At 36.7% G+C, this 26180-nt stretch overlaps 4 protein-coding genes across 5 annotated transcripts in view; 2 read left to right on the top strand and 2 right to left on the bottom strand.

Annotated features, from left to right (window-relative positions):
* On the top strand, nucleotides 1-1867 carry LOC106714629 (cyclin-K). The gene is made up of 3 exons (XM_014507721.2): nucleotides 1-574; nucleotides 877-1063; nucleotides 1228-1867. The coding sequence occupies exons 1-3, from the start codon at nucleotides 60-62 to the stop codon at nucleotides 1813-1815; spliced, it is 1290 nt and encodes a 429-aa protein (XP_014363207.1). The 5' UTR covers nucleotides 1-59; the 3' UTR covers nucleotides 1816-1867.
* Nucleotides 1868-3874: 2007 nt separating this feature from the next.
* On the bottom strand, nucleotides 3875-14375 carry LOC106714637 (tyrosine-protein phosphatase non-receptor type 14). Its single transcript, XM_014507734.2, has 10 exons — nucleotides 13485-14375; nucleotides 10464-10630; nucleotides 9988-10201; nucleotides 8515-8669; nucleotides 6960-8439; nucleotides 6632-6835; nucleotides 5960-6148; nucleotides 5250-5418; nucleotides 4964-5139; nucleotides 3875-4100 (listed from the first exon to the last, which is right to left on the bottom strand). The coding sequence occupies exons 1-10, from the start codon at nucleotides 14115-14117 to the stop codon at nucleotides 3972-3974; spliced, it is 3516 nt and encodes a 1171-aa protein (XP_014363220.2). The 5' UTR covers nucleotides 14118-14375; the 3' UTR covers nucleotides 3875-3971.
* Nucleotides 14376-14653: 278 nt separating this feature from the next.
* Nucleotides 14654-21861, bottom strand: LOC106714628 (oxygen-dependent coproporphyrinogen-III oxidase). 2 transcript variants are annotated; one of them, XM_014507719.2, is made up of 9 exons: nucleotides 21647-21861; nucleotides 20946-21174; nucleotides 20522-20587; nucleotides 19325-19482; nucleotides 18485-18615; nucleotides 18016-18142; nucleotides 15693-15856; nucleotides 15223-15392; nucleotides 14654-14913 (listed from the first exon to the last, which is right to left on the bottom strand). In XM_014507719.2, exons 1-9 carry the CDS (start codon nucleotides 21727-21729, stop codon nucleotides 14797-14799), a joined length of 1245 nt encoding a protein of 414 aa, XP_014363205.2. In that variant the 5' UTR covers nucleotides 21730-21861; the 3' UTR covers nucleotides 14654-14796. The 2 variants fall into 2 exon arrangements, with proteins under 2 accessions (XP_014363205.2, XP_014363206.2); XM_014507720.2 differs by lacking the exon at nucleotides 20522-20587 and having other exon boundaries at nucleotides 21647-21860.
* A 141-nt stretch (nucleotides 21862-22002) lies between these two features.
* LOC106716126 (syntaxin-binding protein 5) overlaps nucleotides 22003-26180 on the top strand; it is a 165921-nt gene continuing 161743 nt past the window's right edge. Inside the window, exon 1 of the mRNA XM_045679904.1 lies at nucleotides 22003-22477. Coding sequence (XP_045535860.1) covers nucleotides 22355-22477 — 123 coding nt within the window. The 5' untranslated portion in view covers nucleotides 22003-22354. The remainder of the gene's footprint in view (nucleotides 22478-26180) is intronic.

Consider the following 26180-nt stretch of genomic DNA (forward strand, 5'->3'; position numbering starts at 1 on the left):
TGTCAGTGATCGAGAAGTAGCGATAAATAGTTAATATTTTTTATTTTTATATATCAAAAATGCCTTATTGGTACTATGACAAAAAAGATCTGCAAAATACGCCGTCATTTCGCGATGGAATTAGTACTGAAACAGAAAATCGGTATCGTAAAGAAGGTGCAAGATTTATTATTGACACGGGATCAAAGATGGATTTAGGTTATAACACAGTTGCTACGGGTGTTGTTTACTTCCACCGTTTCTACATGTTCCACTCATTCAAGACATTCCCAAGGTATATCACGGCGTGCTGCTGTTTGTTTCTCGCAGGCAAAGTGGAAGAAACACCAAAAAAGTGCAAGGACATTATAAAAGTTGCGAAGCCCTTGATATCTGAACAAAAATTTAGTACTTTTGGTGATGATCCTAAAGAGGAGGTGATGACGCTAGAAAGAATATTGCTTCAAACGATAAAGTTCGATTTGCAAGTTGAACACCCCTATGGATACCTTTTGAAGTATGCAAAGTGTTTGAAAGGAGATAAATCAAAGTTACAGAAAATGGTGCAGATGGCGTGGACGTTTGTTAATGACAGGTAAGAAGTTAATTAGGTTTTGCAGGATTTAAAAAAACAAATAGAATACACAATAATATATTGTCTTCGGATCTCTTCAAATGCATTTATGATATAACTACCTGTCTTGAAATCTTAATATGTATATGTTCTCCATTTGTGACAAGTTTCAGCGCGAACCATGCAGCCCTTCCGGAGATACCTTTGAACAAAAATCCATCCATCTAAACATTCACATTTGTAATATTATTAAGAATAATTGCATTGGTTGTAATTATGTTCAGATTGAAGTAAAATTTAAATATGGATCAATTCCTTTTCAGTTTATGCACTACACTGTGTCTACAATGGGAACCGGAAGTGATAGCGGTGGCCCTCATGTTCCTGGCTGGCAAGCTGAGCAAGTTTGAGATTGTGGACTGGAACGGCCGTACACCCAAACACAATGCTTGGTGGGACATGTTTGTTGAGGATATCACTATGGATCTGCTAGAAGATATTTGTCATCAGGTTTGTATGACATATGTCAAATACATAAATTACTATGTTTATAGTTTTATATTCATACAATTTGGCATTATAAGTACTTTGACACTATGAAAATTTTTAACTAGAACAACTATTTTTGTTGCTAAAGAAATAATATTCTATCTTGCTTGATCTAAAATCTACAGGTATTAGACTTATACTCACCTCAAACTCAACAATCTGGTGGAGACTCACCGACTGAGAACACTACAAAGCAGACAAAAAACGAGAAGAAGCCACCCTCCATTACACCGCCCGCTTCCGCATCACCTGTCGCCCCTGTCGTAAGTAAACCTGTCACCACACCCCTCAAGAATGGAGGCGAAAGCAAACCTGAACCGCCCAAGATGGAGCCCCTGAGGTTCAGTTACCCTAGCTATCCTGGAATACCATTCGCGCCTCCAGTCTACAGTGCGCCTCCTCCTGGTGCCATGCACCCCGTACCTGCCCATGTACCCCCGCACAGCGTTCCTCCACACAGCCTACCTCCCACACATCCCGTTCCCCCACCGCATCCTGTGCCCCCTTCACACCCCCCTCCACCACATACAGTGCCCCCACCACATACTGTGCCTCCGCTATCATATCGGGAACCACCTCCAAGTCACCCGCGTTTTGGCACTCCTGTTAGCGTGCCACCGCCCAACTATTTTCCCCCAATGCCTACGCGTGGTCCTCTTCACAGGCCATTGCTTCCTGGTCCGCCCCCTAGACCATATTATCCACCCCCCTAACGCAAGGTTTAGGTTAAGTTAGATAACTATTTTATACAGAATAAATAGATTGTACCAATTTATTTTGTTTTATTATATCCTGGTTGTAGAAATCGTCATCCCTTACATTTGAAAATAGAGACTACAATATGTATTAAATACAAATTTAACGGTAAGAAAAAGTCATACAAGTTAGCGTAAGAAATTGTTTAATCTGTAAAAAAAAATGTAAAAAGATTCTCTAAAAAGAGTATTTGTGAATTAAAAAAAATATATATAAATTCGTTCAATTTTATTGTAAACTTTTCAAATACATCACAAATATTTGATTAAAGTCGTATATAATTAGCCACATTCAACACTTCGATTGCTACATTGTATATAATATCAACACAAATCTGTTTCAACAGATATGAGCGAACTTACACAACGTAAAATTAACTAATCGTTGGTTTCTGAGAACAAAATCTTGGTATAAAAATATTTGTTATCTCCGTTTTGTCAAATGAGAGGTGTTTTTAAAACAGGGAATTTGGTCTCGGAAACCGACGATAAATAATATAAAAAGTACAAACATACAAATATAAAATGAGATATGTAATTACACTCAATGAGAAATATTTATATCTAATAAAAAAACGAATAAAGATTGATGTAATTATACAAAAAAAAAAATCAAACCTTTGCAGAAATGTATAATACAAAAAATATCAACAAATGAGAGAAAATTGATTTGATAAAATATTTTTAAAAGTTGAATTAATTTTTTCGATATCATATCGATTAAAGGAAATAAAAAAAGATATTTAAAAAATTTGGAAAAATAATTGTACGAAATTATTATAATTTCATGCTTTTTAAAATACTGACAAAAATTTTATTAACTTTAGTTACATAAACTTCAAAACAAAATTAAGTTAAAAAATCATTTACAGATTAAAAAATACTGAGACAAGTGTATATAAATAAAAGATGAAAAAATAATTTTAAGTGAAAGTGATAACTAAATTTATAACTTAAATGTGTAGCTGCCATCGACTAGATAATAAAATACATCTGTAGCTGTAGTTTTCAACTGCAGTGACACCAATCACCTCTATAAATGGACTGGCTATAAAACGTAATATTTTGTGCCTATTTCATTTCCGCCATTTTGGTGCTGATGATAAAGGTTTGTAGTTGTAGGTGGCTCAGGGGTGCTCAGGGCACTTGACTTGCAATCTGCAGGTCCTGGGTTCAAATCCCGACATGTACCAATGTGTTTTTCTATTTTCGATTTACATTTATCCGACATTCTTACGGTGAAGGAAATCATCGTGATGCTGCACATATCTGAGAAGAAATTCAATGATATTTGTGAAGTCAACCCGCACTTGACTGTGGTTGACTATGTCCTAGTCACCCCTAACTTAGGGTAGACTCCGAGCTCCTCAGTGTGGATGTATAGTGAGCTGATGATGAATGATGAACTAAAAAAAAATCTTATATATGAAAAAAAAAAGGCACGTAGTTTCAGATCAGTATAAACAAGGTTAAGGCACATGTTCCACTTAAGACCTAAGTATAGTTCGTTTCAAATAAAATAGTATACGAACGGAAAAAAATACCGTCAGCAAAAAAAATTTCAAACCAATTATTTTTTTTCATTTTTATACATTCATATTTGAAACGGACTATAATTCTAACATTTATTTCATGTTATTATTTAATAAGACATTTAACTTAGGCACTGCAAACCCTGTTACTAAAGTTATACTTAGCGAAAGTTAATTTAATCGAATTAAAAAATTAAATTTAATTAATAAATATATATTTTAAAATAAACCAATGACAAATAAATATCATTAAGATTTTCATTAATGAAAGATTTAAAATTGTGTCCCAAAATCCAATTATTGTACTTTTTAATATTTCGATGAAAAGTAAAAAAAAAATGTTTATTGTTTTTTTTTTCATCTACATCCAAAATCATAGATTATTTTGGATAATATTTCTTTTTTTGACTATATCTTTATTACCATCAATAAAAAAATGAAATTTTCTGGACATTCCAAACCAATTTAAAAGTTTGCAGATGAGACAGAGGACAAGACAAACAGGAAAAAGATATTCCCTTTACTTATCCCTTCCTATAATTAATAAAGTTTCCTCTTCCATCCTTGACATGTCAGATTAGATTATATGAGCCTTGATCTTTTGAGATGATGCAGCAAGAGTTGATGAAGGAAGCGGTACTGATGTACATTTTGCACCAGATTTGCTCGCTGTTGGTGCAGCAAGCTGATGGTTCTTGGAATATCCAACTCCTGAAGAACATGGTTTATATTAAACAGTATTAGTAGAAACTTATAGGGTCTTTGTTCAGTTGTACATTTATTACCTGAAGGAAAAAGATCTGATAAAGTTTACTTAAACAACTGTAATTTCGAACTGCATTTATTGAAGAAATCGTACACTTATGTTAAATTATACGAAGATGGTGGAGCACTCTGAAGGATACTGTTAATGTAATTTTTTTTTATATTTACATAATTCGCTAAAATAGCGAAGCGACCGCTGATAGACATACGAAATTGCAGATGCGTTGCCTATCTTTAATCAACGGAAGCGTATAGAAAGAAAATAGTTTTTCCCTTTGCATCCCTTTCTTCATCAGATTTATTTCCCCATCCCTTAATTTCCTTGTAAGAAAAGGGTGAGGGAAGAAAAACAGTACTAAAATTACACCTCCATCACACATTCATTAGACTGTACGCGGAATTATTTCCACTTGAGGGCAGTTTTCTGTATGGTCGTTATATTGTACTTATTAGTGCTATAGATGTCGCTGCTGACGTTTATCAGTTTTACAGAATAACGCCATCTATCGTAAGATGTATGCAATTGCATACAAGATGGTAATGTTTTATTCGGTAAACTGGACACTTGTTGGAAACTAAGGAGGTTTCCATTATACATTTTGTGTAACCCGAGGACACAATGGAAACATTCCCTCAGAAGATAATGGAAATCTCAAGTATATAAAGACCAGTTCCACATATAGAGGGATCATTCAATTCAATTAAGTTCATACTGTACCAAGTTTGTATGGATCCGTCCCATTTGTTAATTATAAAGAATATTTTGAGTCATGTATCAATGAAATGGTCTTCTTGTATAATACTTGTACCTGGTTGGTATCCAGCACGTGCAGCAGTACATCAGCGGCGAGGGCGAGCCCGCTGCGGCCGGCGCCCGCGGTGCAGCTCAGCGCGAGTGGAGCATTGCGCGAGGCCAGCGGCTGCTTCTCCTCGCTAGCCTCCGCCTCGCATACCACACGGAGACCGTTCAATTCACTTAAGAAATCTAGAAGAATTAAGAAGTGTCAGGGGAGGGGATGTATAAGGAAAATAAGTTTTTCTTCCCAAATATCTGCAAATTATTATTATTAATTAGAAATATCTGCAAATTATTACCTAAGAATAGTGCAACATCATTGGGTGCTGGTTGTGGTCGAGGCCAGCGTGCGAAGTGCACTAGCCAGAGACAACGTGTGCGCGCAGCGGGGCCGGAGCCGCGGCGCACGCGCACGCGCACAGACCCGCCCCACGCCGCCTGAGATGACCGCGATGCGCACACGTTGAACTATACAACATGTTACAATCATTCACAACAATTAAAAAAAAGTATCAGGTCTAGGCATTGGCGTTGTTTAACTAGTATAAAAGAATTAAAACATTTAGGTATGTATGTCCGGTGTCGGCACCGACTAGTTTCGAGCACATCGAGGGCTCTTCATCAGGGTGACTGGGACTGGTATTATTTCGCGAACGCGGCCCGTCGCTCTAGTACTAGCTCGAAACTAGTCGGTGCCGACATCGGACGAATATACATAAGTGTTTTAGCCTTTTTTATATTAGTTAATGATAATATCTCAAGAATGTTTGAATAGTTTAAAGGTGATGTTTATTTCTTTTTGTTTGTCTATACAAGTGTTTTTTTATATAATACAATGAATAAAAAACGAAAGAAATACGTCTATATCACGACAAAATACAATACTTAACCTGTACCTTCCCTTGGGCTTACGAGCATACCAATAATGGTCATACAATACAATAGAGGTGTGGCTTTTTTTAATGTGGGCGTGGCCAAGCTCTCGGAACGCCTCATAATAGTAAATTACCTGTCCATAGTCAGTTGCGGTTTGGTCCTGCGGCAGGTAGGGCGGCGGGTCGTCGCCCACGTGGGCCAGTAACCGGGCGCCCACCTGCCACACGCACGCCCACACCTGGGCCGCGCTCTGCCCACTGCCCACGCAGTTAGTCCCACACTTTATCACCACATAAAAACGTTGCGAACTACCAACTGTCATCTGGAAAACAATTATCACGACTGTTTTTATTAGGAAGACGTAAGTTTATTTATTTACTAGCTGTTGTCCGCGACTCCGTTCGCGCGGAATTAAAAACAAAATTAGTTGCCTATGTGTTCTTCCAGACTATGACCTACATCTATACCAAACTTCATGGAGATCTGTTGAGTGGTACTTGAGATACCTTCAAACAAATATCCATCCATCCATACATTTAAAGTTTCGCATTTATCATGCACTAGCTATTACCAGCGACTCCGTCTACGCGGAATAAAAAAATGCACACAAGATAAAAAAAAGTTCCTTTGTCCGTCTCCTAGTTCTAAGCTACCTCCCCATCAATTTTCAGCTAAATCAGTTCGACCGATCTTCAGTTATAAATAGTGTAACTAACACGACTTTCTTTTATATATATAGATTTAAATTAATTAAATATACAAATAGTGTTATAATTAAGTTTAATGTCAGTTTGTAAGAACTCACAGTGATATGTGAGGCGTTGATGTATCCGTGGGGGTTGTCGGGGGTGGGATGGAGACGTACGCGGTTGTCCTCGTATGGAAGGTGGTCGTCGCCGGCTGTGGGGGGCGTGGCCAGCGCATGCCCCGCCCCCTCCCTCCCCTTAGGGATCTGCTCGAATGCGAACGACAGCTGATCTTCGCACATCTTACGCTCCAGCAGTTGACACTGAGAGTTATATTTAAGGCTTTTATTTAAAGTAAGTTTAATTTGTATTAAAAACACACTTAAAATTGAAATAGTTATTAACAAGTAAAATATCATTAAATTAAAGTTATTTTAATACACTTACCAGAGTTTCTTTGGTTATACTTGGAGGTAGAGGTTGGAATTTTGGCAGACCGGTTGACCATCGGTGCTTGTTAGTTGGTTGTGTTTGGTTCACTTTAGCTCTATCCCTTCCTAAGGTAGCACTTTTAACTTCCACATTCTTACTTCTACCCATAAACACACCCCAACGTCTTCTTTTCTTCTCTTTACTGCTGACACTGTTTTTAGAGTTTTCTAATTCAACACTAGTATACGTTGTGTTTGCATTAGAATCTGTTATACTTGTTTGTGAGATATTATTGTTTTGTCCAATTTTTATATCAGGTATAGATATAGATGTTACATTATCGGAGGATTTACTTATATTAGTTTTGTGGGTTGAGAGACTCTGGTATGGTGTTTCTAAATAATCTTTCTCATCTGTTTGTATAGATAATTTATCTATTCCTATGTTAGGATCATCTTCAGTCTTGTTTCGACTAGATTCATCTTTTGGCACACTCGTTTCTCTAACACCTTTAATGATTTGTGCGTTCACGTAATGGTTGTCGGTTTCGATTTTCACTGGTAGACGATAATTTGGTACATTTATCGGTTTTGGGTTCCCGTAGCTGTTTGTTGTCGGATGGCTGTTGTTTCTTTCGTTTTGTCGAGCTATTTCGTCTGTGGTGGTCAGACTTTGTGCCCTGTCTCGTATTGTTCTCTCGCTCTGCCAGGGTAGAGGTACATTTTCGTATATGGGTTCCTGTGTGTCGTTGATTTTGATCTGCTGCTGGGGTAGCACGAGATGTCGTTGGTAGGATATCCTTCTCATGGGCATAGAGTACATAATATTACCTCTTTCGTCATATACTTTTTGTATATTATCTGATATATGATGGGGGTCAATTATAATATGAGGGTTGGGGTCTAGGACTGATGTGAGATTGTTGTAAGTGCCGTGCGTTGCTGGCAACAGGTTGGGTCGGGCGTAGCTGACGACGTTATGTCCCTGGTTCAGATATCCAAGGTACTGGCGGTTGATGGCCGACCTGGTGGAGACGAGGTCCGGACTGGAGCCGGACACGTGATTGTTGATGTATCCCCTGTGGTAGTTGAGGGCCTGGCTGGCGACCGCGAGGTCCGGGGTGGAGTTGGAGACTAGGCCGTTGGAGGGGTAGGGAGGCGGAGGCTTGTACACGTTGACGTAGTGGAGGGCGTGGTCGGCTTGGACATTAGGATTGACGGCAAAGGGGTAATTGGCAACGAATTTGAGGCCGTAGTTTTCGGTGGTGGCCACCCCCTGGTTGACGGAGACTGTATGGCGGGTTACATCGGGGTAGTGTACACCATGGATGTCGGGGTGGGAGCCGTAGACCAGGGGCTTAGCGGAGCCGGCGAGGAGTTGTGAGTGGGTGTGGTGGTTCTGGTATCGTATTTGTGCTTCTGCTCTTTGCTGCTGATATTTTTGCTGAATCGCGGTTTCGTAATCAGGTGCAGGTCGGTAAGATGGAAGCAGGGCCCTGTAAGAGGTATAAGAGCGTTACGAATGGAGGTTTGTTGGGAGTGTGGTGAGTCTGTTGCTATGTGTTTGTGACCTGTTCCTGTGCAGTGGCTGTGGCGGGTGGTCGGCCAGCTCGAGGCAGGATGTGGAATGTGCGCGGTGCGCGGCCGTCAGCGGCTCCAGCCGGGACCCCGCTCCCGCACACTCCCGCACATCCAGCTCCTCGCGGCTCTCTGATAGACCGTGCTCCTGAAGGTAGAGTAGTCGTAATATACATTCTTTTAACTTCTTCAGATACTTTTACAATAAAAAAAAATTATAAATGGTGCGAAAGTTGTCAGGATCTTTCTGTTTGAACATTTATTTTGTATTATGTATTCCACTTTAAAAAGTCTGTCTAATTTGAGTAAGTTATTCAAGGAAATTATTAGTAAATCATTATAACGTAATAAATAAACAAAGAAATACATACCAAGTTCTAAACCATTGAACAGATTAATTTATTGCACATAACAATCAAGTATTTTATAAGTCGAGTTATATTCAGAACAACTTGGTACATACTATCGAATCACTTTCCACTAGACGATTGTGCGTGCACAGTCAGCAGTATATCTTACGTTTTTTATATTGGTAATCACTAGAGCGGACTAATGGGGATAGTACATAACTTAGAAATTAAAAAATATAAATCTTAATTATCTTCACACTAGCTGTCGCCCGCGAATCCCTCCGCGCGGAATTTAAAAAAAAATAAGTAGCCGATGTGTTCTTCCAGACTATGATCTAGATCAATGCCAAATTTCATCAAGATCCGTTGAGCCGTTCTGTATATCTTCAAACAAACATCCATCCATCCAAACATTCATAATATTAGTGAGATTTTACTAAAGACAATATATGCGAAATACAACATACTTAACAAAACATCTGATATTTCGCAGTTATTGAGCGTTAGAAAGCAGTTTTTTTTATCCATAGCTTCAATTAAAAATGAACCAATTTTGAGATCATATCGACTAATTACGTTCCCAGCTTGAGAAATAGGTTGTCTTATAATTGGACGTATTATTAGAGTTTTGTATGAGAAAGTATTGTTCAAACAAAAACCGTTTTATTGAAGAAATTATTATAAACGATTCCTGCTAACTTTAGGTACGGGACAAATGAATAATCTCAACGTGGGTTTTCACTGCTGAAACACGTATAAAAACATATTGCTATAATAACTTTACGAGAGGTTTTTCGGTAGTCCCTGTCTAGTGATATACCTATATTACAGACTAGACGCGAGACGTGTCACGCGCGATTTCCTCTGCGCGGAAATAAAAGAAAACTTAATATGTAGCCTGTGTGAAAGACTATGTTCTACATCTGTGCTAAATTTCATCAAGATCCGTTGAGCCGTTCTGTATACCTTCAAACATCCATCCATCCATCTAAACATTCGCATTTTTAAAATTAGTAGGATAAAGCATAGTTAAAATTTAAGTTAAGATAAGAATTTAAGTTAAGAGATTAGAGTTAAGATGTCTTTTCCCACAATATCATAACCACATAAACCTACCTGGAAGTTAGGACGTGGTTCATCTTGTACCACATGGTTGGCGGTGAGAGCTGGTCGATGTCTCATGTAGAAGGTATGCTGCTGCACGCACATCCTCCACACGTACTTTCCGTCTTCAGGACTGGGGAGAACGAAGGCAGCTGAACCTAAGGGTCGCTGACACTCCACGCTGAACGTTCGCTTGTGGTTGATTACGTTCGTTATATCCATCCATCTGTATAAAAAAATCTGTAATAACTAACCGCAAAGACAATCCATAGAATAGGTCCAATTCTTAAAAGGAATAGATAGATCAGGGAAGTAGATTTGCCAGGGAAGGGGACTTATAGGAAAGGGTAATCCTCTTTCTGTAGGTACGTCCTCTCCTTCATTCACTTGAGGTAGGCAACATATCTGCAATCTTTTAACTAGCTGGAGATGTTGATAGGCAGTTAATTTGCTATTTTAGCGAAATCTGTGTCAGTTTATTCGGTGACCTGTAGAAGGTGGGCGTGTCGCTGGTCTCGGTGAGGACTCTTATGCCGGTGAGCGATACGGCCAGCGTGACCTCGCTCTGATCGAGCTGGTCTCGCGCGCTGAACATCTCCTGCCCGTAGCCGCGCAGCTGCTGGCATGCGCTGATGAACCCCTCCTCCGCTTGCGCCTAGGAACAAGTACATTGTTAGTTACAGCTGAAACTACTCTATAATATAATATTATCTCTTTTATTTCAAAGATAATGAGAGTGATGCTATGTTTTTCGTTGTTTGATTCGGCATTCGAAACGCAAGTGTTGTGCCAAAATTCCTTTAATAGGAGAAGGGTTGTTGAAATGCGATGTTGTTAGTTGACAAGAGTAAAACTTCATTTTGAAATTTGTGTTGTGAAAAATTTAAATTTCCTTTTGACGGGAAAATTATCGTAATATGTCGTAATTTGCTATCAATAAAATTAAGACCAAGTTTTAATATAATTTAAAGGAAAAAATAGACTTCTCGTAAGACCTAAATTCTTTTAGGGACTGAAATAAGCATCGATGAATCATGTTCACATGCATTAACAAATTAAATAAAACGTGATGTTATTCATCTCTGACGAATGTTTAAATATACGTCCACTAACCGTTAAATTGTAGAGTGCAGTTTTGGAAGTTTCAGAGGGAGGTTTTGCATGTCAATGTTTTTAATTTAGATGCAAAGCCTGTAAACTGTCGAATTGGCATGCAAAGCGTGACGCGCCTGTGCCGGGGAATCCGATTAAAACGTCGACTATTTCAATAGTACCTACTGTCATATAGAAAAAGTATTCTGACAGATTTAATGACGCATCCCATGTCTCTTTCAATAAGAATTTTTATCACATAAGGTCATAATAGATGAAATCATTAAAATATGCAATTAAACTATCGTAACACTTTACTATTACCGTTTACGAAAACGAAGACGAACGAATCTTAAATTATATTTTGCAGTCCGTACTTAAACTATAGATGACTAATCATACTCAGAGTTAATAACTGGTCATTAGAGATGTGTCTGAGTGTAGATTTCAGAACTGTGCCGTTTAAAAGCCAGTTATTTAATAAACAGGTTATTAGTTCAGTCCTAGAACAAGTATTGTCCCATTAGCATTTATAACTACGACTGGCGCTTTAGTTGCAATGAACATAAAAAACTATTCCAGCATTCTATGCACGAAGGCCGACTTAAGCGGTTTGACTCAGCCCCATCGCATTTAATAGTGAATAGCAGTCATACGCACGGAATATATTTAGAACCATAACTGTTAACCCACTTTTAAAAAATAATTTGCGCGTAAACTTGTTTACGTCATAGAATAAGGTTTATGAGACATGTCAAAGAGTAAATATTTAAATTAAAATAAAAAAAATACTGAAATAACATCAAAAATACTTTTTTATTTAATTTAACGTTATAAACAAATGTGATGCTTATATTCAAGTTATTAATATGCATACTCTATAGTTTGGTGTTGAGAGTACAGTGGCTCTTATTTTCGTATCTTTCGTGTTACGAAAAATAAATGGGACTTCTTTTTTATTTTAACAATGATATTTGAAGCCATACATACTAATGCCCCAATTCGTGCTAGAAATTCGATACTTATAAGCTTAAATAAGTGTCATTTAAGGTTTCATTGTTAAATTTTAATTAGTGAAATATTTGGTAGTAAATTTGCCTTCTGTCACTAAGACAATTATGTAAGGTGCTCCATGAATATATTTTTTTTTTGCCAAATCTTACTAACATTATAAATGCAAATGTTTAAATGGATGGATGTTTGTTTGAAGGTATCACCAGAACGGCTGCATGGATCACGCTGAAATTTGACATAGATATAGAATATAGTGTAGAATAACCCATAGGTTACAGATTAAGTTTTTTATTAATTCCGCGCGGACGAAGTCGTCGGCGATATCTAGTATATTATATGAACAAGATATTGTTAAAAAGGACTTATATTAAACCAAACAAATACCGTCATATGAATTAATGAACACATATTGTACAAAATACAGTTGAACAAGGATAAGAGAGAGTCTGAGAGACCACAATATTTCTCTCGCTTATAGAGGTTCTTCCATATCCAGGATCAACCGTATATGTTTGTTTAAAGTGTATTATAGGACAATTAGCTACTAAGCTGGTGTTAGTATAAAATCCACTATGAAATATAAACTTTCTAATCAGCTACAAGTGATAACATAGCCAGATAACACAGGTTAGGCAATTACTGTCATACTGACTCATTTACATTATCTGGGTCATGTTGCAAATGTGTTTGGTGGATGGATTTATGATAAGAGTCGAGTAGAGTTACTAAATGGAATAGAAATTATATAAATACAATTTGGCTGTATATTTTATTTTATTCAGCCGGTAGAAGTAAATTATTTGATGCAAGTTTTTCCTAATATGTGATAGTCATAAGGTCATTAGTCCCAGTGTATCCCATTCTTAGGTTTTAGTTCCGCATCTGTGTCTTTCTTATTTTAATGGATATAAGAGTCTTCAACTGATAAGTAGAAAAGAATCAGCATCTTTTAAATTAAACAAGATAATTGAATTAGTAAGCAGAACAATTGGATTTTGTTGGTTGTAAAACAAAAATTCAATTTAGTGTTCAATTCCAATTTTAACACCTTATCAAAGTATTTAAGAACTTGTTTCATTCATTTACATACTGTTAATTAACATACAAGAAATAATTACTGTAGACATATAAAATTTTAACAATTTAAGGAATGAATTTTATGTTTTCACACTACAGATGTAACTTTTTATGTATACAAGTATGACTTAAATTTTACTTTATTATTTACTAGATATTACCCACAACCGTCCACATAGAATTAAAAAAAACTTAATAAGTAGCCTATGTATCCTACTAGACTGTTCAAAATCCATGCCCAATTTAATTGAGATCCATTGAGCCATTTTGGAGATACCATCTATCACACATCCATCCATCCATCCATCCATACATTAGTCATTTACCTGTGACATGTTGTGTAAGGACATGTGATGTTGTATAACAGCTGCAGTGAGCCATTCCAGCCGGCCGGTCTCTGCCAATGTACTGCCATCAATAATCTGACCTCCATCTAGCATTTGTTTAGGGAATGTCAGCAAATTCTTCAAGTACTCCACAGTATGCCGCTCCCGATCATGATTCCCGTACTCAGCTTGCCGACTGTACGACGCCAATACCACTGCTTGTTGACAATCACAGATTATACGCCCCTCAATTAAATCATTCTTTAGTTGGAGAAAGTAATGGTATCGCGTGACTTCGTCCGTAATCAGACTGGTGCCTGATATGACATAATACATTACACGAAGATATAATTGGTGGGAAGAGGCGTATTTGTCCAACTGACGTTTTAAAGGACGTTCCAATTGGACCCATCGTGGCTGTTGACTACGATTCACGTACCGCAAACCGAAAAACTCCGGCTGGTTGATAGCCTGCCGCTGGCATACATTATCCAGGCACTCCTGACCCGTACTGTCCACAGAAAGAGTACAATCCGCAACCCCGCCGTCTAACAATTCAACACTGATCACGAATAAGCTCTTCGAAGCTACATTGTACTGACGAGTCTTCTTCAACTTCAACTTAAAAGGCATCTTTACTTCCGATTAACAATAACATCACGATTTTAAACGTTACAATACGTTTAAGGCATAAGAATGTAGGAAATGCATCCGTTAATCGCGCCACTTCTTTATGTAAAACGTAACCACACAAATATTGTAATAGTTAGATATTTTTCAGGGTATTGTTGTTTCAATGACGTGCAATTATTCTTCTTAAGTAATTATATCGCCAAGTAAACATAACACAAAATATAAAACCACAATATTACAACCATCGCCAGATTGACAACTGACGTTTTCCAGTGTTGCTGCTTTCGATTTTCTTTTTTTTAAATTGCCATTGCTTGAATGTTTTGAATTTTAAGACAAGAACTTTATGTTTTGTCAGTTATCATACATATAAAATATGATTTCATCAAATATCCAGAATTATTGAGAATATCTTTCTGTTGAACTTAATTTTTCCAGGTATAATAAGCTAAATCTTATTGGTCATAAAAGTTCAGTCAGTTAAAAATAAAATTCTGTTGCTTTTTAGGATAACGAATTTATTATCTGAACTCTCTGCCAAATACTTATTTTTTTACAAAAAATAAATAAGGAATGTAATTAAACAATCATTCAACACCAAATATTTATAATACATTTAAATTTTTTACAAAAATACAGTATCGCAAAACCTTGTGAAACTTAGTTATAATCTGTGCAATTAACCAACAGTCCTTTTTCCTTTTTCAATATTGAGCCAGTCTCGAGGCTCCTTTAGGACTCTCATTAATTTCTCTTCTGGAGAGTTCTGTTTAGGCTCGTGCATGTACTCCCATTTCTGTGAAAATATTGAAATAGTTTTTCAACTCATAGTTATGAGTTTATATCTATAAGATATAGAGCTTCCTTAGTTTTTTTTTCATTTATACATCTATTACTAGATAAATATGGTCGAATAAATTACTATTTCTTTAATACTAAATAACTAGAAATGTTTTATCTCTCGGGTGGAAAAGTAAATAAATCGAAATTTTATATTTCTGACATGCAATGTCAGTTTTTTCACACACACACGCAGATAGAAAGACAGAAATAAAGCATGTTCTCAGTAAATGTAAGTACAGTGTGAAAATCTGGCAACACTCACCGCATTCAAGGGCAATGACATGAGTATGGACTCGTATCTAGCTTCAGGTGTGTGCAGACCGAACTTAGTGCCGCGGTCGTACACCAGATTGAATTCGACATACCGACCACGACGTAGTAGCTGCCATTGACGCTCGTGGTAACCGTAAGCGTCGTCTTTGTGCTTTTGTACTGTGATTAAAAAAAAAAGTTAAATAAAAAAAACGAACAGATTATATCCTTATTCGACGAAATCGATTCAGTTGTTTAGGCAACAGACAGTCACATTAAAATTCACATGAAGTTACAACTAAGTCAGTCGCCTAATAATAAAAATGTAATAAATAAAGACTTTAGTGACGATCAAACTCCAAAAAACGATTATTAGTCTGCTTATCTGTCGAATTGTCTATGGTTCCTTGGACAAGTCTCAAAAAATTCTTGAAGTTGAAAATTTAAAAAAAAACAATCTATAGACTTCTTTTTACGTACCAATAGGAATATAGCTCGGTACAACAGACTCCGCACAGGATGTTATAAATTCAAATGCTTTTTCTTTTGAAGGGAAATCAATATCGTCGAAGAAAATACCACCGATACCTCTTCTTTCACCACGGTGCGGGATTGTGAAGTAATCATCGCACCACTTTTTGAACCTGAAAGAAGGTTAAGTTCAGCTAACTACTGCCTTTTTGATGTATACCGAAAAGATATCTAACGAGGTGGGTATTGGTCAAACTAAATTATGATGGCTCACTAGCGACCTCCTAGCAATGTACAAAAAGTGTCACAAGTGTCGATAAAGTCAAACAAGGATATATTGCCCGGTGAGAGGCGCTGCTATCGTAGTTAGTTCTGACACAAAATGGGTAAAACCTTCATAGGAAAAAACTGACATTACGAAAATGATCTTTTAGCACTTTTTTGATCTTGACATGAGGGCGTTAGTGAGCTATCATATTTTAGTTTTATTTATGCCCACCGATTCAGATATCCTTGTCGATTTACGACTATGTAATTTTTTTTTATGCCCATGTAGGTGTTACAAATATTCTGTCAGAACTAACCGCGACAGTAGCGCCTCTCACATCCGACCAATATTAATGTTTGACTATTTATACTCTGGCATTCATCTCTATCAGGCATCATATTTGAGTTCTCTTTCTTACGTATGTCTTCTCTCACACAATCCATCCACACTTTTTTTTTTTTTTTTAATCTGTTTTTTTTTTTTGGGATTTTTGTCTTTTTAAGACATGCCAATCCCATAGTGCCTTTTTCCTTTTAATAAACGAGCTGGCATAGTCGAATCGCCGCCATTGAGGTCGGGTCTGACAAAATTGAAAATATTAGACCAACATCGATGGGATTAACTTTCAGCTCTGCGAACAACAGCTCCCGATCCCGTCTGTTTCGCTCACACTCCAACAGCAAGTGTTGGACATCTTCTGGCTTCCTGCATGTCTCACAATTAGGAGACGTGTTTTTTTTCATCAGAAATCCAAAACTTGCTGTTGGGTAGTGGCCAGAACGAAGTCTCAACGCTGATCTAATATGCCTTCTGCTCAACCCGCCTGTGAACCAAGGCAAATTTAGTGGCTCGCTTTGTAAAATCCTATACCAAATGCCCTTTTCTTTAGATGTTTCTTGAAACATATCATTCCAAATTTTTATACACGAAATTTTGAATTTAGAAAAGTATTCACTATGGTCTGGAATAAAATTGACAATGTTATCACTGTCAGCCGCTCGCTTGGCGATGCGATCTGCCAGCTCGTTTCCTTTTACACCAACATGAGCCGGAACCCATTGCAGCCTTATAACTGATCCACTATTCAGCAGAGTGATAATAGATTTTAAAACTTCGTAGGCTATCGTTAATCCTCTGCAACCAGAGGCGCAACGAGCCAAATGTTGTAAGGCACTTTTGCTGTCAGTAAAAATGACAAGATCCTTTACACGACAGTGAATTGAGTAATGCAAAGCCTGTGATATTGCAATGAGTTCCAGCGTCATAATTGGCACTTCCGAATTTATTTTGTATCCAAATGTCTGGTTTAAAGTTTGGTCATAAATACCTATTCCAAGACCCTGATCACTTTTAGAACCGTCTGTAAATATTTTATGTGAGCTACTATAAATTAAATTCAATTCAGCCATAACGATGTTTTTAATTATATTAGGATCGTAAGATGTCTTAGAAGAAGTTATACAATTAAGATTAAAACGTGTTATTGATTTAATGTCTAACGCCGTAACCCATAAGTCTAAATTAAACATATTTAAAATGTCAGATCTGATCATATTCATTTGGCTCACTTCATTAAACGTCTTGATCAGTAAAGGTTTTCTTTTTTTTGCCAATATCTAGTATTACTCAAGGAGCTTAATTTTGTAATAAGATCGCAAGTAAAATTATCGGACCAAGCATTAGATTTCAAACTGTACTTAAAAGCCAGGAAAAGTCGTCTAACTGTCAAGGGTACAATACTTAGCTCTGATTCCATGACATGAATTGGAGTCGTTTTAATGAATCCGCCAATTATTCTCAAAGCGCGATTCTGTATTATGTCAAGTTTGTTTGTGTGATTTTTGGCACTGCAATCATATATAAATGACGAATAATCTAATCTACTTCTTATTAAGGATAGATATAATTTTCGTAGGTGTTTTGGGTGTATTCCCCATGTTTTGCCAGAAAGAATTTTTAGAATATTTAAAAGTTTTGAGCTTTCCATCCACACTTTCTTCGGTGTTCCTTTATATTAAACGCTGTTTACATCCAATTGTTTGTGTCCTGTACATGTATACTTACTTGGGATAGTATGTAGGGTCGTGGGCATCACAGGCGTCTTTAAGGGTAAGATGGAAGTGTATCGCATCATCTTCATTCAGATAATATGGGGTTAGATCGGTACCGCCACCGAACCACCATTGAACGCCTATTGGTAAGCAATAATGAAGTTATAAAGTTAGTTTAGAGCTTATCCACTTTAAGGTGACTAGGTGACAGTCAAACTGGCCCATTGAAGTTGACTTCACACATATCTCTGAATTTCTTCGCTGATATAAACAGGTCGTATCACGAACGAACACACAAATTTAATTTTAAAATTTAGTTTCTACTTAAAATCCGATATCATACAGCAAACTGTCACAATAAGGCCTATATAGGTTGCTACAAGATTTAGATGTAAGAATGGTTAGCGTCAAATGACATTTCACAGAAAAGGGTAGGAAATAAACGTCCTCGACTGTAAATGAAGAGTGGAAACCTAACTCACCATCCTTATCTCTGACCTCGAAGTACCTATAGTTGAAGTGCACGGTGGGCACCATGGGGTTGCGGGGGTGAATGACCGCACTCACTCCCGCCGCAAAGAACGGCAGCTCTGATGACTGTAAGTTCTTGCCTCTGGGAGATGTCGAAAAAAAAACAGACTATATGATAATCATTTCAAAAATACTTATTAAATAAAATCTTACTAATATTATAAATGCGAATGTTTGGATGAATTGGATGGATGTTTGTTTGAATGTATCTCCAGAACGGATTAACGCATGTCGATGAAATTTGGCATAAATGTAGATCATAGTCTGGAAGAACACATAGGCTACTTATTATGTTTTAATTCCGCGCGGACGGAGTCGCGGGCAACAGCTAGTAGCCTATGAGTCTCACTGTTTAAGACCGTACGAAATGATAAATCGGAAGAATATGGAGCGAATTACACGTAACAATCCATCATCGGTAAAGCCGATTACAAGAGCTTGCTACTCAATCTTGAGGAACAATCTTGAGGAATCTCGAGGCCATCATAATTATAAATGCGAAAGTTTGGATGTATGGATGTTTGTTACTACTAGATGAAATTTTGCACAAATATAGAACATAGGCTGGAAAAACACATAGGCTACTCACTAAGCTTTTTTGAATTCCGACGGACGAAGTCGCGGGCAAAAACTAGTATATATACCGAAAAACACTCCTATCGGACGGGAACAAATTACGTCTTCATCTACGAAATTATCTACTACACTAGCCGATCTAAATTGCTGGTACAAAGAAAGTGTCCAGCACATGTCCGCAATACAATCTTTGCAAAGCCTTATCTTTGTCATACCTGCTTCTCATCTGCTGTACGGCGGCGGGCGGCAATGTTCCTGACACCACGGATATATTAACCCCAGCCTTCTCAAATACCCGTCCATCCTGCAGGACACAGGTTATTCCCCCACCACCCTCTTTCCTGGTCCATCGGTCTACTTTGAATTTTGACTCCTGGAATTGTTAAAACAGTTAACATGACATAGCTTTGTTCAATAAAACTACAACTTTAGTATAAGTCTATGTTCCTCAAAATAGTTGAGGAACAGTTGCAAGAATTGAACTGCAGTTGCAGTTGCAGTTGCAGAAGAAAATTACAACAAGCCTATAAGAAAAAGAAACTTTGGGAATCTCAGGTTTTAAGAAAATATTTTTGTGAGTAAATGAACTTGCCAAGCGAGTTAGTAGAATGAGTTAATAGTCGAAAGATGAAATTGAAACCCTCATCCTTATTTCATAATACAGAAGTTGAAAATTATTAACAATGAGCTAAAGTGGAACGAAAATAAAAAAAAACAATCTATTGTTTCCAATGACGGATAAAATTAATCTAATTTTATCATATTTTACAGTCAAATGTGAGTCACCAATAAATGTAGATATTGGAGTAGAAATAACGTACAATCATTGCTACTATCTTACTTCTTACTAATATTATAAACTAGCTTTTACCCGCGACTCCGTCCGCGCGGAATAAAAAATAGAAAACGGGTTAAAAATTATCCTATGTCCGTTTCCTGGTTCTAAGCTACCTGCCCACCAATTTTCAGTCAAATCGATTGAGCCGTTCTTGAGTTATAAATAGTGTAACTAACACGACTTTCTTTTAATATTATAAATGTTAATGTTTAGATGGATGGATGGATGGATGTTTTTTTGAAGATATTTCTAAAACGACTACATGGATCATGGTGAAATTTGGAGATGTAGAACATAGTCTGGAAGAACATTTAGACTACTAATATTAGTTTTTTTTAATTCCGCACGGACAGAGTAAGGGCGACAGCTAGTTTAAAATAAAGCAAGGAAGATGATTTTTTAACAAAAACTGAAAAAGGTATATCAAAGGTTGATATTAAATTTAACATCCTAACTTATAAATGCATGCTTTGCTATAATAATGTATGGTTTTTTAATTGTGTTAGAATAACAGCTATATTACTACATAAAAAAATATATCATAACAAGCTTATTGTTAATAAAAAACTCCTACCGGTGAAGGTAAAAACAGGTCTTTGTCAAAATCATAGTCATCGGCAGTTTTTTCATCTTCCCATGCCTATAAGAGAAACTTTTTTTTTTTGGATAATTATAATTGAAAGAATACATTAAATTATGTAATATTTTAAGTCAATATTAATGGAATAGTCTTGTCACTGTTTCGGTAAGAAAATACACAAACAAAAGCCAGTTAAATTGTTAAAATGAATTTATAAAGTAAAGAATTATTCCGGAGATATTTGTACTAGAATAATAAATTAAACCACAGACTAAAAATCAGAAGTAAAGAAGCTTGAGGGTAAAAATATTTTATAAACTGAAGACTATTGCATAACTATTTTCAAAGTTTTTTAGTAACTTTATTAATGTTAATTAAGTCTTTTTTGTAACTTAACTATTTATATATATTTTCTCACCTGGTCTTCTTCTTTCTCTAGCGCTCTACAGAATTCGGCTTGTATTCTCATGATTAGGAGCTCCATCTGTGTCTTCATATCGTCTGGATTCTGTTCTAATTGTGCAAGAGGTGTGATAGGTTCAGCCATGTAGTTCTTAAGCTGCATTATTTCTTTCATCTCAGCTTTATTGTTCTTCAACTGTGTATAAGCTATAAAACCTGTACCCACTATCGCTGCATAGTAAAACCTGAAATATATATCCCATTCCAATTGAATGTGTAAACAAAGCATTCAATGTTGGAAAAATTAAACATTATATGGCTATATACATCTAGAAGTTTTGTATTTTTTGGAAAAAACATAGGAACATAATCTTTGAGACAGAAGTTTTTGCATGTTACAGTTTTTAACAATCAGGTAATGTCAGTAGCTGTAATTATTTGAAACTGGTTTAGTGTGGGGCAATAACTCTTTAATTTCATTGCCTTTTTTACAAGACTGATAATAACAGTTCGATAAAAATGTGTCAACAGTTTATCTTAATCTGATAATGTCTTCTATACTATACTTAGTTATTTCCTTGTAAGAATCTTTAAATACGAAGTCCAAATGGTGTAGATGATCTACATTAATATATTTTCCCTTTTACCAAGAACAAATAAACTGTAATTAGATATTATAAACGCTGAATTACGTGTAAAAGATATAACTAAACTTACTTGTAAGGTCGGCTTCGTATTTTCTTATAGCTTCCCACATAACTTAGCGTCCGAAGGCTTCTTACGATAGTTTTGTACGACATTTCTTTGAATAAAAACTCTTTAACGAAAAGTTTACTCTTAAAATCCGATGTTTTGACAAAACTGCACTCTCTGACAGCAACAAGTGACAAGTGACAAGTCACGTATGTGTTTACGTCAAGCGCCACCTATGGCTGACAGTCGAAAGCGAGCATCAGCTGGTATTTTCGTGTGCGAGGCGCGGCGATAAGCCTTCGTGTGTGACGTGCGCTCGTCTCTTTCTGTACCACGTTGGAGCATATCGATTGAACGCTTCGCGCGTTCAGGCAGGCTATCAGCTACCGGGCTAGTAGGCGAACGTCCGCCGCGGTGTCGGTGTGTGTGGTCTGCGTGCGACGTGCGGCGAACGTGCGAGGAGCGAAGTGCGCGTGTGTCGCAGCGTGGCAGCGGCAGGTATCGATCGCGGGCGAGACCGCATTGCCGTACATTCCGGAGGCGGTGCCTCGGGAGCCGTCGATCGCGGGGCGGCGCGCGCGTGGCGGCGGAGGCGCCGGCCTGCGCAGAGGCGCGTCGCGGATCGGTCTCGCGCCCACTCCGCCAAAACCGGGCCGCTGTCCGCCGCGGACGGGTGTGATGTAGCCGCGGCCGGCACTCGGACAAAGGACCCGCGACGTCTCCGCGTTCGCGATGAAGAAGTTCACGTTCAAGGGGGTGCTGGACGGGCTGCGGGGCTCGATGCAGTCGGCGCCGCGCGGCCTCGAGCAAGAGATCCAGGAGACGCTGCGCCCGGAGCACTTTCAGGTCAAAAAGGTGAGTGTTTATCGTCGCAGCCGTGCCGACGGCCGCGGCTGGTTGCGGTGAGCTGCGGTGGGGCGTTTCATGGTCGGCCGGTCGGCGCGTATTTATGAAACCGGTGTGTTCGCGTGCGCGGCGATGTTGTGTAAACTTTGCCGTCCTCGCGACGTCCGCACGCACCAAAACATTCGCCACGCCGCCGTCGCCGCCGGTCGCTCTTACATCGTTTCATTACAACATATTGTTAAACCGAACCTGTTTGATAAGTGTTCATCGTACGTTTGCATCGCTGTACGTCCTTGACCGTGCAAAACTATCAGCGAGAGTATGGTGCTCGTGAGCCTGTTTGTTTAACCTAATTTAGCATGTTCTTGTTGATTTTTTTTGTTTACAAGTTGAACAAACTGAGCTGTAGCGCGGCGAGGTAGCGATCATATTGAACTGATAACAGATAAGATAATAACCTGCACATAATTATCCATTGGTTTTCTGCGTATATTTCTAAAACTAGTCTAAATAAAAGAGAATAAACTATATAAAGTAAAAAAAAGTGTCTCGAACAGACGACAAATAAAACATTTTTTAAAAAGATTTCAAACTTTTGATTAATTTACGGACTACATCAAGAAAAGAGATGCAAGTGCTATACTTGTGGGTAGTTTTAGATGACATTCTACACCAGGACAAGCTTTCGTTCTCTATGCTAATTTTATAAAACAGATAGATTTGATAGTTTCGATTAGACCTCAAAAAAACTACTGCATCTACTCCTAAAATTGTGATAAAAGAGAGGTCAAACTATTGGTTTCCATTGCCTACACTCTTGTAAAAACATATTATTATTTCTTAGAGAGATGTCATACGATTTTGTACAAGTGTTACAGCAGTGAAAGCCCACAGAACAACACTACGGAAAATATCAATTTAACTCAATTTTTCAGCAAGTACAACTTAAGGTTAGCGTAAAACTTCATTCATGTATGTCTTCGTACATATGTTAACTAAAATTATTACCTTCTAGTGAGTCGGGCAAAAATAATCCACGACTTTTTTAGATTAAACTTTTATAGGCTGAATAAGAAAGTACATGAACTTTCTGAAGAATATGATTTAAAAATGCTTTACTTCTTATAAAATAAATAGAAATTACATTCAATTAGCATGAATCCGTCTGTGTTCTAGCACGATATGAAAACTAGATTGTTTTTTTTTTTCAAAACACGTTTCAACTTAGGTTTATAATTACACTTTGTAATTTTTATCAAATTAGTTTTAATTTGAAGTTATGTTTTTGAAAATAACGAGGCGCGTTAAACATCAGCCAAAAACTAAAATTAAAAACTGAACTTATTTAATTTACAAACTATTAATAGAAAACTTAATAATAACAACTTACGTCTATTAATCCAATTGGTTTATAAACAAAAAAATTGTAATATTTCAGATAAATAAAGTCTTATGCGACGTTTTTTTCAATCCATCGTTATTACCGAAACACAAAGAAGAATTTTATGCATTTTTCTTTTGTGTTTTTAATTTCGTAAAAAGTCCACAGATTAAAATACTGACGTTAAAACAATATGAGCAGCGTTAGATAACACTGGCCAGTATCGATCGCGGTGATGTAGTGTTGTCGATAAAAAAACATGTCACGTGAGGACTATTCTATAGAGATTGTTGAGTTGTTTTATACTAAAGTTACGGCTGACCTTTAATTGGCCTCATACTTGATTTTCTGGCATAGACTAAAAGAAAAAGGCGACTAGAAAGTCGGAGCAAGCGACTAATTCTTGGTTCATATAATATTTTTAATTATATATACTTATTTAAATTGTATTATATGACAAGCAATATATTCCCGCGATTTCGTCAGCGCAGATTAAAAAAATAAGCCTAAAACATGCCCGCGTACATCAGCTACCTTCGCATTAAAGTCCTGTCAAAATCGGTCCAGCCGTTCTGGAGATTACCAAGGACAAATGTAACGTTGCGGATAGAAATACACAAAGACTTTAAAAAAAAAGTTAATTTAAAAAAATTGGTTAAATTTTTCTATGTTACTCGTACATACGGACACTCCAATTTTATTAATATGCATAGATGTTTGATGATAAAGTAAATTGTGTGGTTTACTTGCTGTTAGTTGTTTTATGAATCGGTAAAAAAACTTGCAATTTTCCTTGCAAACACTTTGTGACTTGACAAACGTGTTTGTGCACAAAAATTCCAATTCGGTTTTGGAAGGATACGAAATTCTTTATTTAAAAAAGTTTTTTTTTTTCCATATTTAAAAATAGAAAATGGATTTATTGAACGTCGCTAATATTCTTTGCCTCTTTGGTAAAGTTTTCGCAATATAAAGCTAAAGTTGTAGATTTTTTTGAACAGTTTGTTAGTTTTTGGTCGACTGCCAGATTTTGTTGGTTATTACAGAAAGCATAGAGCTTGTATACCATTTCATTGTTGCATTTTAAACGTTTGTTTATTTGCCAATACTTGGTACATACTCAATAACTAAAGGGGTATGTATTTATCAGCAAATGGTGAAGCAATCAGCGATAATTTTTTAATGCTTTTTTAAAATTTTTTACTCATAATGCGGAGGGAGATGTAAGCAAAATTACAATACTAGTGGGATTTTGGTCTCAGAAACCAACGATTAACCAATGTATTTATATTTCCAACGTTTGTAATTTAGTACCGACAAGCGTAGATTTGCGAATGCCCTCGTGTCGTGTATTGAGTTAATTAGCCAATTGAATCAGTTTCGGCGCTGACCGGCGATGATTCGTTTAATTGATGCAGCAACGATTACAACTGTCAGTGCTTCTGTACTAAAAGTTTAATAATAATAATAAATAGATTATAAAAGGCGGGAAATATACTTTTTTTAGATTTGTCTCGTTGTGTCTAAGGAGTTCCAATAGTTTTATGTTATAAGTTAGTTAGAAAAAACAAACATATTAATGTCAAATATGTTTCAATGTCTTTTTCTGTTTATATTATACTTATGTATTTTTCTAAAAAAGGGAATTTATCTATAACTATTTGGTCCTTCGAGCCGGATTTGAATAAGCGATCTATGGATTGAATCGTGACCAGTCAAGACGACGTAACTCTGAAGTAACCTGCTGAAGAAAACAATGCATCCGTAATATGTATTGTTTTCTTCAGCACTATTTGGGAATTTATAAGGAAAATAAATAATATCATCGAATTATATCTTTCAACCATGTGTTACGCAATGTTTAAAAACATTGGTTTTTGTTTTAAAAACATTTGTACTAAGACAATAGTAAAAAATCTAAAATACTATTTTCTAAGTTCAGAAAAAACACTGCTTCGTTCCATTTTCTCAGATCTTCGCGGGAAATTCTCGTTACAAAAATACATATGTTTTTTTTTTTCAGGTATAAAAATGCAGTTTTGTTATTTACCTACAATGCGTTGGATTGGAACAAAAGAAGGTCTCATGTGCAGTATAGTGTATTTGCGGAACGTACACGCGGGTTAGCATACTGGACCTTTATTGCGACGGCCTATTTTAATTTTACTAGTCTGTGTTACGGTTATGGAATGTAGGTCTACTAAATGTAAAGTTTATTATCTATAGTACAATGATTATTTAAGACTGTTTCATTTTACATTATTGCTTGGAATTAGGAGAGTCTAAATTAAAAACAAAAAATCTCATTACGAGTTTAACATATTCCCTGTT

This window comes from Papilio machaon, chromosome 11 (genome assembly GCF_912999745.1).
Source record: "Papilio machaon chromosome 11, ilPapMach1.1, whole genome shotgun sequence".
Classification (NCBI taxonomy): domain Eukaryota; kingdom Metazoa; phylum Arthropoda; class Insecta; order Lepidoptera; family Papilionidae; genus Papilio; species Papilio machaon.